The sequence below is a fragment of the Neofelis nebulosa genome, chromosome 6 (assembly GCF_028018385.1).
Source record: "Neofelis nebulosa isolate mNeoNeb1 chromosome 6, mNeoNeb1.pri, whole genome shotgun sequence".
NCBI lineage: Eukaryota > Metazoa > Chordata > Mammalia > Carnivora > Felidae > Neofelis > Neofelis nebulosa.
This window is the reverse complement of record NC_080787.1, coordinates 40,798,241-40,812,338: the sequence shown is the minus strand read 5'-3', so window position 1 is coordinate 40,812,338 and position 14,098 is coordinate 40,798,241. Positions and strand designations below refer to the sequence as shown.

The window sequence follows — 14,098 nt, the reverse complement described above, 5'->3', positions numbered from 1 at the left end:
CATTTTCAAAAAAAAATTAAGCAAATGAAATAGAGTGATTCATTAAGCATCTGTTACTTTAAGGCCTGGAGAGAAAGTGATACTTAAGTACGGACACTAGTTAATTTTTAAGTCTCATTTATTTATCATTATTTCAATGCATAATCACTAGAAAATCAAAGCAAGAACAAAATCTAACTGCATCTGGGACTCTGCACTCAATCAATATAAAGAGCCTTTTAGTGGCTGCTGCACTGAATTTCTCTTTGGAGTGAACTCTGGTTTTGCAGCTAACACACTCAGGAAAAGTCATTCACCTTTGGAAATAACTTTCACAGCTCTCTGAAACCATGTCATGGAAGAGGCCCATTGTTTCTACAACTTGTCTTTTAGTGTCACTGGAGCAGACAATACCGTAGCCTGAAAGGAAATAGGAGGCCACAGCAATCAAAGCCTCCTTTGGCCAGCGACTAAACCAGTCCATGGTGCAACCTGATATCAAGCCAGGAAATTTCAAAGAACGGGCACGGAACTTCTCACCAACCTATTGGCAGCAAAGACGGAAAGCATTAGACACACAAAGGGATTATAATAAATTGTCTAGAGAGAGGCTTAGGCATTCTGGGTCAACAGTGTGATATTTTAAAAAAATCCTGGGGGCAGGGTGCCTTGGTGGCTCAGTCGGTTAAGCGTCCGACTTCAGCTCAGGACATGATCTCACAGTTTGTGGGTTCGAGCCCCATATCAGGCTCTGTGCTGACAGCTCCGAGACTGGAACCTGCTTGGATTCTGCTTGGATCCCCCCACTTACACTCTCTTTCTCTCTCTCTCAAAAATAAACATTTTTTTAAAACTCTTGGGCTGCATTAATAAATTAAGTGTCCAGATGAAGGGAGGTAATATTTCTACACTCTTCCCTGTCCTAAGACTACATCTGCATTATTGGTTTTGATCCTAAGAGCTACCTTTAAGAGGAAAGTGACAAATTGGAACTCTTGCAGAGAGAGATGACCAGGACAGTGAAAGTCCTGGACACTAGGACAAGTGAGAATAGTGGAAGGGGTGGGAGGTGTTTGGTCTACAAAAGAAACAACTTAGCGAGTCTGCAAAGACTTTCTCTAAATATCCGAGGAGCTGAAGCGGGGGATGAGGTTCATTTTACAGGCCAGAAACAGAATCACAGGGGAAAAAAACAGAAAGACAAAATCCAGTTCATTCTAAAGAAGACCTCTCTGGCAATTAGACTATCTAAAATTAAGTAGGTTGGCTTGTCAGTTAGTGAGACCCATAGAGCAGAGCTGCCCAACAGGACTTCCTGTGACTCTGGAGATGTTCTACCTATGCGCTTTCCAGTATGGTGGCCACATGCCACATGTAGCTACTGAGCATTTGAAATGGAGCTAGTGGGACTGAGGAACTGAATTTTTATTTTACTTCATTTTAACTAATCAAAATGTAAATGGCCATACATGTCTAATGGCTACTATACTGGACAGTACAGAGAGCTAGAGACAGTCAAACCTACATCAGGGACATTCTAGATGGTATGTCTGTATTGGAGGAAGAACTGGACAAGATTACATCACCAAATCCCTTAACAATTTGAATAATCTATATCTCTAGGCAATTAATGAAAGCTGTAGGCTATGAAATAATTTCTTATAAAAATGAATTATTTTAAATTATTACACTTTGGTAGGAGATTGCCTCTGGTGGAGATTGGTGGTAATGAAGTGTTAATTTCAATTCAATGTAACAAATGTTAGTTTCCGGGCGAATCATTTCATCACCGAAGGTGAATATTAAGTACATTTCAGTAAGTAACTCCTCCCACATAAATACAAATTAAGTAACAACTCACTGGAGAAAAGCAAAGAACAACATGCAAGTTCTTCCTTGATCTTGAAATGAAGTATTCATACAGATTATCAAAGGTAGGAGGGTGGCGAGGCAGCTCCTTTTTCATTACTGATATCAGACCTTGGGTGATTTCATCCATCTCGTCTCGCGCAAACAGATTGGAGATCTTTGAGAAACAGACAAGAAAGTGTTCTGTTTTTTACAGGTTCCCCACACCAATTCACTGCCAGAATCTGGTCCTTTTTCCCCCCAACGTGTCACCTTTTTTCATATTTTCTTTCTGCATCTCCACAGTCAAAATCCTCCATTTGCCAGAGATGACCAAGAATACTACTTTTTATTGAGCAGTTTAATCAGGAGAAAATGTTGTTTCCCTTGGCTCAAATAGCTTCCACCAAAAATGTATCTACCATTCCAATCGTCTCTTTAAAATGTCCAGTGACACTCTGTACTCTCCGATTCTCTGACACAATTCTGGGTCTGAAGTAATTATTTTTTATTTTACTGTTTGTGTATTTTTTTATCAAGGTATAATTGATACACAATATTATATTAGTTTCAGGTTATTCAACATTTATATACTTTGGGTAATAATCACTACAATAAGTCTGGTTACCATCTGTCACCATACAAAGGTACACAATGTTATTGACTATATTCCCAACACTGTATATTACATCCCCATGACTTCTTTATTTTATAACTGGAAGTTTGTACTTCTTGATCCCCTTTACCTGTCTTCCCCACCCCCACCCCAGCAAGTCCCCCTCCCTCTGTCAACCACCAATCTGTTCTCTGTTATCTATGAGTCTGGGTTTTGTTTTGTTTTTTATATATCACATATAAGTAAAATCATGCAGCATTTTCTTTCTCTGTCTGACTTATTTCACCTAGCATACTACTCTCAAGATCCACCCATGTGTTCACAAATGGCAAGATTGCATTTTTTGTTGTGTCTGAGTAGTATCCCTTTGTGTGTGTCTGTGTGTGTGTGCGTGCACGTGTGTGTATACATACATACCACATCTTCTTTATGCATTCATCCATTAATGGATACTTGGGTTGTTTCCATATTTTGGCTATTGTAAATAATGTTGCAATGAGCATAAGGGTGCATATATCTATTTGAATTAGTGTTTTCATTTTCTTCAGATAGATAGTGGAATTGCTGGGTCACAAAGTAGTTCTATTTTTAATTTTTTGGGATCCTCCCTACTGTTTTCCAAGTGGCTGCACCAGTTTACATTCCCACCAACAGTGTATGAGGGTTCCCTTTTCTTCACATCCTTACCCAAACTTGTTATTTCTCATCTTTTGGATAATAGCCATTCTGACAGGTATGAGGTGCTATCTTGCAGTGGTTTTTATTTGCATTTCTCCAACAATGATGTTGGGCATTTTTTTCATGTGCTTATTAGCCATCTGTACATCCTCTTTGGAAAAATCTATATTCAGATCCTCTGGCTGGAGGATTGTTTGGGTGTTGTTGTTGTTGTTGTTGTTGTTGTTGTTGTTGAGTTGTATGGGTTCTTTATGTATTTTGAATATTAACCCATTATCAGTTATACAACTTGCAAATATTTTCTCTCAGTCAGTAAGTTGCCTTTTAATTGTGTTGATTGTTTTATTCACTGTGCAGAGCATTTTGGTTTGAAGAAGTCCTGCTTGTTTATTTTTCCATTAGTTTCCCTTGCTTTTGGAGTCAAATCCATAAAATCATTGCTAAGACCAACTTCAGGGAGCTTACCACCTATATTTTCTTTTAGGAGTTTTATGGTTTTAGGTCTTAACAATTCAAGTCTTTAATCCATTTTGAGTTAAACTTTTGTACATGATGTAAAGTAGTGCTACAGTTTCCTTCAGCCAGTTTTCCCAACACCATTGATTAAAGAGACTGTCCTTTCTGCATCGTATATTCATGGCTCCTTTGTCATAAATTGACCATACATGCATGGCTTTATTTCTGAGGCTCTCTATTCTTTTTTTTTTTTTTTTAATTTTTTTTTCAACGTTTTTTATTTATTTTTTGGGACAGAGAGAGACAGAGCATGAACGGGGGAGGGGCAGAGTGAGAGGGAGACACAGAATCGGAAACAGGCTCCAGGCTCCGAGCCATCAGCCCAGAGCCTGACGCGGGGCTTGAACTCACGGACCGCGAGATCGTGACCTGGCTGAAGTCGGACGCTTAACCGACTGCGCCACCCAGGCGCCCCACTGAGGCTCTCTATTCTGTTCTGCTGATCTATTTTTATGCTAATACTACACTGTTTTGATTACTATGGCTTTGTAGTATAGTTTAAAATCAGAGATCATGATTTATTCACCTTTGTTCTTTTTTTTTTCAAGATTGTTTGGCTATTCAGGATCTTTTGTGGTTCCATATAAATTTTAGAATTCTTTGTTCTAGATCTGTGAAAAATTACATTGGAGTTTTGATAGCTATTATACTGAATTTGTAGATGGCTTTGGATAGTATGGACATTTTAACAATATTAATTCTTCCATTCCATGAGAAGAAAATGTCTTTCTATATATTTGTATCTTCTTCATTTCTTTTATCAATGTCTTACAGTTTTCAGTGTATAGGTCTTTCACCTCTTTGATCAAATTTACTCCTAGGTATTTTATTCTTTTTGATGTAGTTGTAAATGGCATGTTTTCTTAATTTTTCTTTCTGCTAGCTCTTTATTAGTATGTAGAAATGCAACCAATGTTTGTATATTATTCTTGTATCCTGAAACTTTACTGAATCTGTGTATTAGTTCTACAGTTTTTTGGTGGAGTCTTTAGGATTTTCTATATATGATATAATATCATGTGCAAATACTGACAGTTTTACTTCTTCCTTTCCAATTTGGATGACTTTTATTTCTTTTTCTTGCCTGACAAAAAACTTCCTGTTAAGTATGATATTAGCTATGGATATGTAACCTGAGCCGAAGTTGGACACTTAACCGACTGAGCCACCCAGGCACCCCTGGTCTTTATTATTTTGAGGTACATTCTCGCTGTAGCCACCTTCTTGAGGTTTTAATCATAAATGGATGTTGAATTTTGTCAAATGCTTTTTTAAGCATCTATTGTGATGATCATACAATTTTTGTGTTTCATTTTGTCAATGTGATGTATTAGGTTGATTGATGTGGATTTTGAACCATTCTTGCATCTCTTGAGTAAATCCCACTTTATTATGGTATATGATCACTTTACCATATTGTTGAATTCAGTCTGCAAACATTTTACTGAGGATTTTTGCATGCATGCTCATCATGGATATTGGTCTGTAATTTTCTTTTCTTGTGGTGTCTTTGGCTATGGTATCAGGGTAAGTCTGTCCTTCTCAGATGAGTTTGGAAGTGTTCCCGCCTCTTCAATTTTTTAGAAGGGTTGGAGAATAGCTATTAAATGTTCTTTCAATGTTTGGTAGAATTCACCAATGAAGCCTCTGGTCCTAGACTTTTGTTAGGAGGTTTTTGATTACTGATTTAACATCCTTACTAGTAATCAGCCTATTTGGATTTCCTATTTCTTCATGATTTTGTCTTGTAAGTTTCTAGAAATGTACCTATTTCTTCTAAGGTTGTCCAATTTGTTTGGTATCAATTGTAACTACCTCTTTTATTCCTGATTTTATTTATTAGAGTTCTCTCTCTCTTTTTTTTCCTTGTTTAGTCTAGCGAAGGGCTTGTCCATTTTGCTTATCTTTTCGAAGAACCAGCTCTTAGCTTCATTGATCTTTTCTATTTTCTTTTTAGTTTCTATTTATTTCCACTCCGACTTTATTATCTCCTTACTTCTACTAACTTTGAGCTCCCCTCCACCATTTCTAGTTCCTTTAGGTGTAAAGTTAAATTGTCTATTTAAGATTTCTCTTATTTCTTGAGGTAGGTTTGTATTATTATGAACTTCCCTTTAAAAAACATTTTTACTGCAGTGCATAAATTTTGGTGTGTCGTATATCTGTTTTCCTTTGTCTCTAGTCTTTTTTTTAATTTCTCCTTTGATTTCTTCTATGATCCAGTAATTATTCAGTAACACGTTGTTTAATCTCTATTTACTGTCTTTCCAGTTTTCTTCTTCTAACTGATTTCTACTATCATACAATTATGGTCTGAAAACATACTTCATATGATTTCAGTCTTCTAGAATTTATTAAGACTTGTTTTGTGACCTAACCTATTATCTATCCTGGAGAATGTTCCATGTGCACTTAAGAGTGTTTTCTGCTGTTTTGGGATGGAATGTTCTATATCTATTAAATCCACATGGTCTAGTGTATTGTTTAGGCTGATGTTTCCTTACTGATGTTCAATCTGAATGATCTATCCATTGATGTTAAGTGGGGTGTTAAAGTCCCCTATTTTTATTGTATTGCTGTCAATTTCTCCTTTTAGGCATGTTAATATTTGTTTAATATATTTTGGTGCTCCTATGTTGTTCACATACATATGACACATACATAGATGTCATATCCTCTTACTGGGTTGACTCTTATCATTATGTAGTGCCTTCTTTGTCTTTTGTTACGATCTGTTTTATTTATTTTTATTTATTTTTAACGTTTATTTATTTTTGAGACAGAGTGAGACAGAGCATGAATGGGGGAGGGGCAGAGAGAGAGGGAGACACAGAATCAGAAGCAGGCTCCAGGCTCTGAGCCATCAGCCCAGAGCCCGACGCGGGGCTCGAACTCACGGACCGTGAGATCGTGACCTGGGCCGAAGTCGGACGTCTAACCGACTGAGCCACCCAGGTGCCCCTGTTACGATCTGTTTTAAAGTCTATTCTGTCCTGGGGCGCCTGGGTGGCTCAGTCGGTTAAGCATTTGACTTCAGCTCAGGTCATGATCTCACAGTTCATGAGTTCAAGCCCCACATCGGGCTCTGTGATGACCACTCAGAGTGAGCCAGCTTCGGATTCTGTGTCTCCCTCTCCCTCTGCCCCTCCCCCACTCACATTCTCCCTCTCTCTCTCTCAAAAATAAACATTAAAAAAAATTTTTTTTAGGGGCGCCTGGGTGGCTCAGTCGGTTGGGCATCCGACTTCAGCTCAGGTCACGATCTCGCAGTCCGTGAGTTCTAGCCCCGCGTCGAGCTCTGGGCTGATGGCTCAGAGCCTGGAGCCTGCTTCCGATTCTGTGTCTCCCTCTCTCTCTCTGCCCCTCCCCCGTTCATGCTCTGTCTCTCTCTGTCCCCAAAATAAATAAACGTTAAAAAAAAAATTTTTTTTTAAAGAAGGGTTTAAAGTCTATTCTGTCTGACCTGAACTATACCGACTTTCTTTTCACTTCCATTTGAATAGAATATCTTTTTCCATCCCTTCACTGTCAGTCTGTGTCCTTAACTTCTGAATTGGGTTTCTTGTAGGTAGCATATAAATGGGTCTTTAAAAAAAAAAAAAAAAAAAAAAACCCATTCAGCCACTCCATGTCTTTAGTTAGATAATTTAGTCCACTTACATTTAAAGTCGTTTTTGATAGATATGTACTTATTGCCATTGTGTTAATTGTTTTCTGGCTGCTTTTGTGGTTCCCCTCTGTTCCTTTCTTCTTCTCTTTCTCTCATCCCTTGTGGTTTGATTACTTTCTTCAGTGTTAGGTTCAGATTCCTTGCTCAGTTTCTTTTGAATGTTTACTGTAAGTTTTTACTTTGTTGCTACTGTGAGGTTCATTGTATCATTTCATTATATAGTAGTCTATTTTAACTTGATAGAAACTTAAACTTGAACACATTCCAAAATTCTAGTTTTAGTACCTCCCCCCATATTTAATGTTTTTGATGTCACCTTTTGTGTCTTTTTATATCCCTTAACTGATTATAGTTTTAGCTAATTTTATTACCTTTACCTTTACTACCTTCATAGTAGTTTCGTAAGTGACTAACCCAACCCCTCTACTATGTATTTACCTTTTCCAGTAAGATTTTTATTTTTGTATGCTTCCTGGCTATTCATTAGTGCCATTTCTTTTCAGCTTAAAGAAGTCCCTCTCACATTTCTTATGAAGCTTGTTTAGTAGAGATGAGTTTGTTTAGCTTTCACTAACCTGAAAATCTGTTTATCTCTTTTTCAATTCTGAATAGTAACCTTGCTGAATAGAGTATTCGTGGTGGGAAATTTTTTTCTTTCCTTTAAGCACCTTAAATACACTGTGCCACTCACTTCTGGCCTGTAACGTTTCTGCTGGGAACTCAGCTGGTAACTTTATGTATGTATGTATGTAACAATTTGTTTTTTCTCTTGTTACTTTTAAGATTCTCTATATCTTTAACCTTTTATGTTATGTCCTGATGTGAATATCTTTGGGTTCATCTTATTTGGAACTCTTGGCTTCCTGGCCCTGGATGTCTGTTTCCTTCTCCAGGTTAGGGAAGTTTTCAGCCATTATTCCTTCAAATAAATTTTCCCCCCTTTTTCTTTCTCTTCTCCATTGGGCCCCCTATAATTCACATATTATTCCATTTGATGCCCCATATGTCCCTTAAGTTATCTTCATTATTATTTTTTCTTCTTGATACTCTGTCTGGGTGATTTGCATTGCTTTGTCTTCCAGCTCACTGATCTGTTCTTCTGCTTCTTCCAGTTTGCTGCTGAACCCCTTTAGTGTATTTTTTCAGTTCAGTTATTGTTTTGTGCCAGTTTTGCACTTTATACCTACCCTGCTTGCACAGGTGAGCAGGCTTGAACAAGGTACCCTCCTTCCACCTTGCTAAGACAGGTAGGGGTGAGTGAGTGATCACGTACTATCCTGCCACCTTGTTGAAGTTGGAGAGCATGGGTGGTGACTTCTGTTTGGTACTTTCTTATGTTGTCTATATCTTAAAGTTCTCACTGTGTTCATCCATTCTTCTCATGAGGTCAGTGAACATCTTTATGACCATTACTTTGAACACTTTACCAGGTAGGTTACTCATCCTCATATCACTTAAGGTATTTTTCTGAGATACTTTCATTTATAACATACTTCTCTGCTTCTTCATTTTGCTTGGCTCTCTGTGTTTGTTTCTATGAGGCAAAAGAGATATTCCTCCCAGTCTTGAAGCAGTGGTCTTATGTAGGTGTGGACCTTCTCATTCAACCTTGCCCTAGCTCTTGGTTGTCTCACAAAAGTTTCTTATTATCTAAACCACTGATTTATTGTTGATATGTCCTTCTTGAGGGTATACCAAGACCAGCCAGTGTTCCAAGGGGGAGGAATCTCATTTAGCACCTGGTTTCAGGCTGATTAGAAGCTAGGCCCTCAGGCAGCAGCTTTTAAAGGATGCAAATACAGGGGCGCCTGGGTGGCTCAGTCGGTTAAGCGTCCGGCTTCGGCTCAGGTCGTGATCTCGCGGTTTGTGAGTTCGAGCCCCGAGTCGGGCTCTGTGCTGACAGTTCAGAGCCTGGAGCCTGCTTGGGATTCTGTGTCTCCCTCTCTCTCTGCCCCTCCCCCGCTCATGCTCTGTCTCTCTGGCTCTCAAAAATAAATAAACATTAAAAAAAATTTAAAAAAAAATAAAGGATGCAAATACAGGCAGTCCTGTAGGGCCACAATCATAATCCCTGCTGGCCTCCAGACCAGGAGGTCTCTCTAGATTGAAAAAATTGGGGCTCCAGACAAACATATAAGCTCCTTTCTGGGAGGTCTCATCGAGCTCTAGCAAGGCCAAGGGGTTGTGCAAGGATGGTGTCTTTTGCTTATATTCCCTGCCAGTGTCTCCTCAGCCTCTAGCTGTGTGGGAAAGCTAAAGCCTGTCCAGCTGATGGAAGCTCCAGGCTAATAGGCCTTTTTCACAGGAAGACCGGGGTTGTGTTTCAGTCTGCTGTCTGTGCAGTGTCCTGGTTGTGGCGGCCTGCCAGGAACTGTCTTTCCAATGTTACGTTCCCGGAGAGCTCAGAAAAGCCAGTCCCCTTGGCCACGGGCATCAGGAAATCAAGGGGCATCCCCACGTGGATCGCCTGTGCTTGTTGGCTTTAACTAGGCAGCTGGAGAGTGTAGAAGAGGCGCACACTTGCTGGCTTCAGAAAGACAGTAGGAAAATGTTTTGACTGCATGCTCCCATGGGCTTCAGGACTGCAGTTAGTGAGTGCCTTGTCCGAGTGTGTGCACCAGCTTTAGACTGGGTGGGAGAATATTTCAACCATTTGCACTTGCCAGCCCCATCCAGGGAGTGATGGAGTGACCACTACTGCCCATGCTTGTGGACCTTACCTAGGGAACAGGTGAATGCTGCATTCATTGCTCATCTACTCCAGCCAGAGAGCAGAGGAGTGGCACAACCACCCATGCTCTCCAACTTCAAAAAGGCAGCAGGATAGTATCGTGACCACCCACTCACCCCTACGTGTCTTAGCAAGGTGGCAGGAGGGTGCCTTGTCCAAGCCTGCTCACCTGTGCAAGCAGGGTAGGTAGAAAGTGCAAAACTGGCATCTGCCAGCAACTTCATCGCTGGGGAGACTTTTCAACTGTCCCCTGCCTGTCCAGTGGATACTTTAAGGTTAGCAAATGAACCTCCTTCACATATAATCCAGGCATTGTTTAAACTGCTGGTGTTTTTTGTTTGTTTGTTTGTTTGTTTGCTGGGTCTCCAGCAAACAGACTATCTGGGAGCCCCTTAAAAGGAGAACCTCAGTTTCCTATAGCACTTTGAGTCCCTTGGATGTCAGCCCTCTTGGTTTTCTTGCCTCCTCCTCCTCCTCCTCCTCCTCCTTCTTCTTCTTCCTCTTCTTCTTCTTCTAACCCCATTGTTTTTCTAAGCCATAGGTTTTGGGGGCTTGTCTCTCTGGTGTATAGCCCAGGGGTTGGGGTGCCTGATGTGAGGCACCAGCCCTTCACTGGTCCAGAAGAAGCTCCATATTTGTGAGATCCCTCCCTATTGCATGTTGCCACGCTGAGGGTGATATTTTTGGCAAGATTATGTCTCTGCCCCTCCTACCTGTCTTGATGTTGTCTTTTTATCCTTTGTTGTGCTTATCCGGTTTTCAGATCTTTTTCAGAGGGAAATAACCCATATGTAGCTGTAGATTTGGTGCCTCCATGGGAGGAAGTGAACTCAGGATCTTCCTATGCCACCATCTTGCAGAAGTCCTCTCTCCAAGGTACTTAAGTAGCTTATGCAGCAGCAAGCATCGATGGACACCATGGCGCGGGGAAGAGTTGACACCATGGGCCTGATTTTGAGAAGAGTGTGCTTGTAGGGCTAGCACTTGGTCGGCATCTGGGACCTTGGGTTTAGAACGTCTCCTCCATTACTAATTGATACGGTTGTTCTGTGCCTGGACTATTTATACAAACGTTGTGATAGATGGTGAATATGTGCTCTCCTTCTGGGAGTCTGCAATTCTGGCAGTTGTGTCTAGGCAGGGAGTGATGGCCAGACGAGCCCCCAATAAAACTGCTGAACTCTGAATCTCAAACAGGCTTCCCAGAACAGAAACACAGTGCATGTGTTACCCATCTCACTGCTGGAGGTGAAGCACACTCTGTAGGGCTCATTTGGTGAGAAATTAGGAAAGCTGCACATGGATTTCTCCAGACTCCGCATGATGTGTCTTTTTCTTTATTGATCTGGCCACGAATCCTTGCTGTGTTGCTGTAATAAATCTTAGACAAGAGTACAACTATATGCTGAGTCCCATGAGCCCTTCTAAGGAAGCACCAACTATGTGAGTGATCATGGAAGTGCTGATAAAGGTGGTGTCAGAAAAGGGGACACAAACATCTACTGAGAGCTGGCAGAATATTTTCATCTCTTTTATACTCCTGACTATTAGATACTTTCGGTCCTTCTAAAATAAATTAGGGGCGCCTGGGTGGCTCGGTCGGTTAAGCGTCCGTCTTCGGCTCAGGTCATGATCTCGCGGTTCGTGAGTTCGAGCCCCACGTCGGGCTCTGTGCTGACAGCTCAGAGCCTGGAGCCTGCTTCGGATTCTGTGTCTCCCTCTCTCTCTGCTCCTCCCCTGTTCATGCTCTGTCTCTGTCTGTCTCAAAAATAAATAAATGTTAAAAAAATTAAAAAAAAATAAAATAAATTATAGGACCAAACTGAAGACTGATGAAATAGATACACAATCATATTTAAAATGGACCAAAGCACACACACACACACAAAATCTGGACGTGGGCAGCATTAATTCCACAGGAAGTTTTTTAAAAATCTACCAAATCTTGTACGTTAATCATTTCTAAAACGAAAAGTGTATGTTAAATGGCCTCACCTCTGAAGGGTTGTTACTTTTTCTATTCAAATATAATTTACATCTTTTAAACAAGAGCTTTCCTTTCTACTTTTGAGACCTACCTCCCCTGAAGATAGCAGGTTGTTAAGATATTCTAGAAATGCCTCATCTTTTATTTCATTGTCAGTAAAGATGAAGGTGATACCTTTTCCTTCAGCACCAGCAACTTTGTACAGACCTTTTAAGTCCTCTGTCAGATTATTCACATTATAAGACCTAAAAAGGGCGGTAGAATAATTAAAATAAAAAATATCGGTACAGTCATAATTTATTTCAAAACACAGTATAACCCATGGTAATTAGAGCATAATCTGTACCTGTTCCAAGAGATATTAAGTAATAATGTCTGCTAAAAAAAACCCACAGAGATTAGAGTGAAATAGCTATATATTACCATTCAAAACAAATATGTCTTATTTAACTTGAGAAGTGAGAAATGGGAATTCACCAGAAGTGACTCATGAAGAGCAATTGGAAACTCAGAAATGGATTTTTATTCTCTGCAAGGTGACAGTCTTCCACATCAGATTTTGGCCAAGTGAATATACGTATAATATCTGAAACTAAGCTGAAACTTGGATGAGTTGGATTGGGAAGAAAGTCAAGATAAATTATAAATAAAATTAGTGATAAATTATATATAGTGATAATTTGCACATCGCATTAAGAGGCTAGAGGCACAGACAGCCTATAGAAGAAGATGTGTTATGCGATGCAGTATAAATAATAGAAATGGTATAATTATGTAGTTACAGATTATGACAAGGAGAGCCTGGTCTTTGCTTTTCTGTTTACTCTGTTTCCTATGACATGTATATGCTACTGGAGGTGACATGATGTGCAGAAATAAAGCAGACATTTTCTGAAGTGTTGTGTATAAATCCTCATGAGTAAATTGATGACACAGACATTTTCACTCGAAGGAAGTATACAGTGCAAGTAATAGGGAGTTCAAGTAAGCCAGAAAGACCACGGGCAGTGGAATCAGAAGGACCAGGGTTCAAATCCCCATTCTGCATCTTTAGAAATGTTCCTTCACATTTTTCAGCTTCTGTTTCCTCCTCTGCAAAATGAAGATGATACCTGTTTGCAAAGGCTGCTGTGAGCATTAGAGATGATTCAGCTAAGTGCACTTGAGTGAAAAAATAACCAGCAGAACCAGCTACCCCCCATTCTGGGTGGCACTACAGGAAAACGTCTTGTAGACTTTGACAAAAGGAACCCCATCAAAAAGAGAACATACATCCCTTTCAAGATAATTCCCAGGGGGGACATTCATTAAAAGGAGTCATTAGGGCAGAGCAATATTGCTTCCTGGTGTCGCCAGACCGAGGTGGTGGTCCAGAGCACGAGCCCTGGATTGGTTGATTGACCTATGAAAGGCACACATTACTGGGCCAGCCATTTGCTGTCTCTGAGAACCGGCTCACCCTGGGAGGGGCAGTCAGCAAGACTCCAGTGCCAGAACGTCAAGAAGACAGAAAACAGGCAAACTGCAGTTAGCGCTCTGGGGAACTGGGAGGACTGCATGTCCCATGCAGGAAAGCACCTGCTACTCAGACCCAGCCACCCGGGAACATCGGCACAGTGGTGCCAGAGCTTCCAACTGTTTCAACAGTCAGAAATCCATCTTCTGTGTGAAATCTCCCCAATTTCTTGAGGTTGACAAGTGATTTAATACAAGTTAATCTCTAGATATTTGATGTTTTGTTCTTTTAAGTGCTCTTGTAGTTTGTACCTTGTTAAATGTTTTACCTCTTTGGCAGCAGGGAGGTATGCGTGTGTAAACTGTGAACCTAAAATGTATAAGGAAATACAAAAGGCCAAATATTCAAGACAACCTTGAAGAAGAATAGCAGGGTTGTTCAAGATGTATTAAAACTACACTAATTAAAACAGTAAAATTATTTACCCAAGGGATATAGGAGTGCTGATGCGTAGGGGCACTGTACCCCAATGTTTATAGCAGCACTTTCAACAATAGCCAAATTATGGAAAGAGTCTAAATGTACATCAACTGATGAATGGATAAAGAAGATGTGGT

The 14,098-nt window shown here is 40.2% G+C and overlaps 1 protein-coding gene across 3 annotated transcripts in view; it reads right to left on the bottom strand.

Moving 5' to 3' along the window:
* The window catches only part of DNAH8 (dynein axonemal heavy chain 8), a 335,701-nt gene that overhangs the window by 121,817 nt on the left and 199,786 nt on the right, over nt 1-14,098 (bottom strand). For all 3 annotated transcript variants that reach the window (XM_058733804.1, XM_058733802.1, XM_058733803.1), the window contains exons 64-66: nt 12,117-12,270; nt 1,841-2,005; nt 297-523 (exon numbers count right to left, since the gene is read on the bottom strand). In XM_058733804.1, coding sequence (XP_058589787.1) covers nt 297-523; nt 1,841-2,005; nt 12,117-12,270 — 546 coding nt within the window. The remainder of the gene's footprint in view (nt 1-296; nt 524-1,840; nt 2,006-12,116; nt 12,271-14,098) is intronic.